The 4,884-nt window shown below is 40.5% G+C and overlaps 1 protein-coding gene across 2 annotated transcripts; it reads left to right on the forward strand.

Moving 5' to 3' along the window:
• The first annotated feature begins 437 nt into the window (after positions 1–437).
• hmgn1b (high mobility group nucleosome binding domain 1b) lies at positions 438–3,892 on the forward strand. Of its 2 annotated transcripts, none has more exons than XM_080435767.1 (6): positions 438–614; positions 2,124–2,150; positions 2,321–2,350; positions 2,453–2,497; positions 2,646–2,753; positions 2,892–3,892. In XM_080435767.1, exons 1-6 carry the CDS (start codon positions 597–599, stop codon positions 2,943–2,945), a joined length of 282 nt encoding a protein of 93 aa, XP_080291893.1. In that variant the 5' UTR covers positions 438–596; the 3' UTR covers positions 2,946–3,892. The 2 variants fall into 2 exon arrangements, with proteins under 2 accessions (XP_080291893.1, XP_080291894.1); XM_080435768.1 differs by having other exon boundaries at positions 446–614; positions 2,456–2,497.
• Positions 3,893–4,884: the final 992 nt, after the last annotated feature.

The following is a 4,884-nucleotide window of genomic DNA, read 5'->3' on the forward strand; positions in this document are numbered from 1 at the left end:
GTGGTGTTAAAATGTTTCAAAAATATTCCCCATTCTCAAATTTTCTTCGAGATTTCCCCCCGAAAATAGCAGATCGCATGTAGATCGGCTATTTTCAGATGGGGCTTAGTCGCTTCATTTGGGCTTGTTTTCATAGACCCCTTTGCTTGTTTCTCTCGCAAAACCTGGCAACGCTTTTAACGGGGCTTTTAGGTTTTGCGCAAATTAACGCCCGTGGTACGACGTAGACACGTTTAACGTGCACGAACAAGTCATACGACAATTTTCACATTGTAAACACGTTATATCGATCCAAACATACCAACGGATAGCTTAAATAACCCAAACGTCCCGACGCGAGATACTTCCGCCTTGACGTGACGTCACTGACCCATCCGTGTTGTCTTTGTTCCATGAGGGAGGGAGGGAGGGAGGGGGAGAATCCAATCCGGTTTCAGCTAGTTTTGGTTCCAATGGAACATTAACGTCTTGCTCGGCTCGGCTGTATCAGACGCTACTGCTAAAGACTCGTCTACAGAATATAATACACGGCCTTTTATCCTGTTATTTAGACAGGCTGCGCGTTTTTTTTCTTTTCAAAATCACACAAACCAACCATGCCTAAAAGGAGCAAAGTGAGTAGAAAGCATTAGTTTCCATGCATTTAATGGTAGCACAACGTTTCTAAACAGTTGTGATTTGTGCAGTTGGTTGCTGGTTTTACCCACCAGTTTTTCCCAGAGTTGTTCAAAAATGTTTTCTGTAAAATGTCCAAATGTTTTGTGTTTGTTTCGTCGAATGCAAGCGTTGCGTTTGGAGTTTAGGATGTTAACGTTTATATTCTTTGTTTTGATTGGAGCCATAAGTGTTTGGTTGGCGGTCTTCTTGTTCGTCGTGCAGTGATTATCTTTGTGCGAATTGATTTTTATTTACTGTGATATTACACACACCACGTTTTACCGGAACGGTGGGATTATTGGTTTTAATTTCAAACAAATGCAGTGTTTACCTAAAGTAATGACCAAAATGGCTTTTTCCTACGCTATTAAATTGCATTTCTGCAGATAAAGTTGTGGCTATATTGTTTTCCCTCGGCTGGGGGGGGGGGGTTGATTTTTAAGTTTATTTACATTTTGTAACATCGCCTTTTAAAAATTCCACAAAACCAGAGGCTTATTATCGCCCAATAATGTGATGTTATGCTTTGCACAAGTCTGATTAGAGCTATATGTTTGGTTATATTCGGAGCGGGCAAGACTTGATTATGGCATCCATGTTTCGCCTTCCCCTTTTAAGACGGATTTTCTTCAATAACGGCCACAACAACAGGCTCGTCTGGTTTATTGTTATTGCATCATGGACGCCATTGCGTTGGGTTACAGAAAAAAAAAATCTAAAGCCTTCGTCGTGTCCTTTTCGATTTATTGTCGGCTCATGCCTGCTGGTGCAGGTTATGCAATGCAATGGCGTTTCTCCGTCACATCGCTCTTGTTGCTGGGGGTTCTGGTAGATTCTGTGACCGTTCGGAGAATCGCTGAGCATCTCGGAGAGTTGAGGATTTCGAACGGATGGCGGGAACACACACACACAGTACATGGGTCCTCGGCACTAGAGGACGACTCGCATCAACCCCCCCCCCACACACATGTCCCGTTTATCACACACACGCTGAATGAATGTGTCGAGAGGGGGGCGGGGTCTGCTTTTCCCTCCTCTATTACAGCGGCGATTACTTCGTCCGCACGGCGGTGTCGCGCGCCGAAAATAGCCGATCTACAGGCGGCGTCGTCGCCTGTAGATCGGCTATTTTCGGCGCGCGACACAGGCGTACGACGGAGTATACGCCCGGGGAGACCGCGGAAGCATGACGTCAGCAGATTTATACTTAGCGGTTTGACGGTGTCCTGTGCTTGCCAAAAAGGACAGATCCACAAGCTAACAGTTTGTTGATGGATCAGTTTTGGCAGGTGACAACCCCTGCGGCTGCGTGATGGATAATAAATTAAGCTAAACAAATAAATATTAATGTAATTAATGCATTGAGCTATATAACCCGGCTAGGCTATAAACTACCAATGCCCACAGCCAACCCATCATAGGTGTGCTTGCAGGATGTCCTAACACCTGTCTTTTCTGTCTCATAGGCAGGAGCTGACGGCGAGGTAGCAGAGGTAAGAAATAATCAATTTAGCATGGTTTTATTAGGGCAGGGGTGCATTATTCATCGTTATTCAATTATTATGAGACTGTTATTAGTCTGTATATCCACCAGGGGTCAGTATAGATCACTCACTGAATTATGTCAAATGATTTAATTAACTATTCTCTAACCACCCTACAGCCCAAGAGGAGATCTGACAGGTTGAAAGATGTAAGTATTCCTAATATGACAATATTATTGCCATAGACGGCATGTGTATTACTACATACTGAGAACAAAGTCAACAAATTATAATTTTGTTTTCCCCCCAAGCAGAAACCTGCAACTCCAAAGGCAGAGCCCAAGGCTAAGCCAAAGGTGAGAATCACTTACCATATTTTTTCATATTTTATTATTGCAGCACATGCTTATATCATTACGAAATCTGGTAAACATTTCAAATGGTCACAAAAAAAATCAAACTTGTCACTAAAAATGTATGTCAACCGATAATCTGTATTTGTAGAAGGCACCTGCCAAGCCTAAGAAAGCTAAAGAGGTAGAGAAGGCCGCACCTGAGGAGAAAGAGGAAGAGGCTCCTGCAGAGAATGGAGAAGCCACAGCTGAGGAAGAGGTGAGAGGCTCGTGTGGGACAGTGCATGCAGTGTTATGTAATGAATACCTGAAAAATAAGATGCTTTTGTGAAAGGTTTAAGATGTAAAACATGCAAAGCGTAAGACTCCATTTGACACTACGTGCTTTGTTTTTCAGGCCCCTGCTACAGAAGAAGACGAAAAGAAAGAAGAAGAGGAGGCGGCTGAATAACATCTCTCACACCACATCTTTGATCAGCGCTCCCTGTACCTCTTTTTCTTGTACAATTCAGGGGAATATTTTTATCAACTATTTTCTAAATGCAGGTTTTTTAGTAGTTTGATTGTAGAGAACACTTTTTTTTTTTTTTTTTTTTACAAAATAAAACGAGTACATTTGGAGAGGTGGATTTCATCACATCCCACATTTTTTTGCATCACCAGAACAATTGCAGTCATTGTAAATGTCAATGGCTTTTATTTTCAATGTGAGGGAGGGGGGGAGGGATATGAGCAGATTACTGTATCAACATGCAAGCTTGCCGTTTAGTGGAGTTGGTGCAACAACTGAGAGCTTGCCTGAGACGCTAACATTCCATATGCTTTATGAGGGACATGATACATGATCTGTTGGGATTGGGATGGAGAGAGAACCCATGGAGCAACACATGGTTTTATTGTTTGTAATTGGGGAAGGGGGTTAGAATGTTTGTAAGCTTTGTTCCTGTATGTTAACTCTTGTACCATGCAGTTTTTCTTAACCAAACTGATCAATAAATCTACAGTCCCTAGTATTGGAGTTCTCCCTATCAGACCCGTGCATCGCGTGTATTGGTTGTCTCTGTTCTGTGATAGCATTGCAATAAATTTGTATAGCTGCTGTGAAAAGGGTTTTCAAATTTTCTATACGCAGTGTGTAATGGTACATTGTGAGGATGGTAAAAACGGAATGTTTTCTTAGCCAAGCTAATGGATTACAACCATACAAGACAAATTGGTTCATTGAATGCCAAGAGACAAACTACACTTACGATGTCAAATGCATACCAGCAGTAGCAATATTCATGTGGGTTTTAGGTATCTGTTTCAAGTACATGTGTACAGTTTCTTTTTTTCTTTGTTTGTAGATGTGTTGGTGTAATGATTGTTATAAACAAGCCAATAAAAATTGGTTGGTAATTGTTTGCTTTCTGATTGTGTGAGCACACCAGATACTAGCCTACTCAAGATGTTAATTGCATTGGAAGCCAAATATCAGGCTATAATACTGTATATACTATGTATCTAATCTTGTATCAAAAAATATTTTGGCTTTTTTTTGTCCAATATAAACCTTTATTGATCCCCTTGGTAAAGGTCAAGCGTCATCATACAGTATATCGTAGATGCATCCTAACGGTTATATTAACAATTATTTGACGGCTGGGGGTCATCATATGACAATCGTTTTTTGGACATTTACTTTGTTTAGGTTCTTTGACAATCGGTAGCCCATTGTGAGACGATTCCCTGGAGTTTACATACATAGAGGATTTGGTGCCAGAAGGGAGGGAACCGTATATATTAATGACATTATTGAAATGCATAAATCGTAACCAGCACGTTTCCGAGAAATGGAATTGACCAATTAAAAAAAAAAAGTATTTAGACGAGAAGCGTGTATTTTGGCTCTCCATGGTTCAACATTAAAACCTGAAATCGCCTTCAGATTTTGTCAAAATGTATGAATATTATTCAAATATTTGTATTGCATTTTTCCAAAATGTTCACATAACGACATAACACCACAGACACTAGTAGGCCTACTCACGATAAAACGGATACACATACCATCCAATTAATGATTGACCGAAAATGAAATGACATTTTATTACAATACATTGGCATAAAAATCGGTATTAATATCACAAAATGAATATTTAAAGCGAAATTACATCATGCGACCGCTGTTACAGCCCAGATTTCAGCACCACGGACAGCTCAATTCTTACCTAATTTGACTCGTTGCTGACGTCGCGGTATTTTTTATTTATTTATTATGTCGTTTCGGTTTCAGTTATCCTAATGGACAGTAAAGAACGATGCATTTAATTACAATTACATTTTTGTTTGGCCATCATGCAGGCAAATTGTCTTTCGCTTTAACATCGGAGTTGATGTTATGTCCCATA

Source organism: Gymnoscopelus braueri, assembly GCF_963280865.1.
Source record: "Gymnoscopelus braueri genome assembly, chromosome: 8".
Taxonomy (NCBI): domain Eukaryota; kingdom Metazoa; phylum Chordata; class Actinopteri; order Myctophiformes; family Myctophidae; genus Gymnoscopelus; species Gymnoscopelus braueri.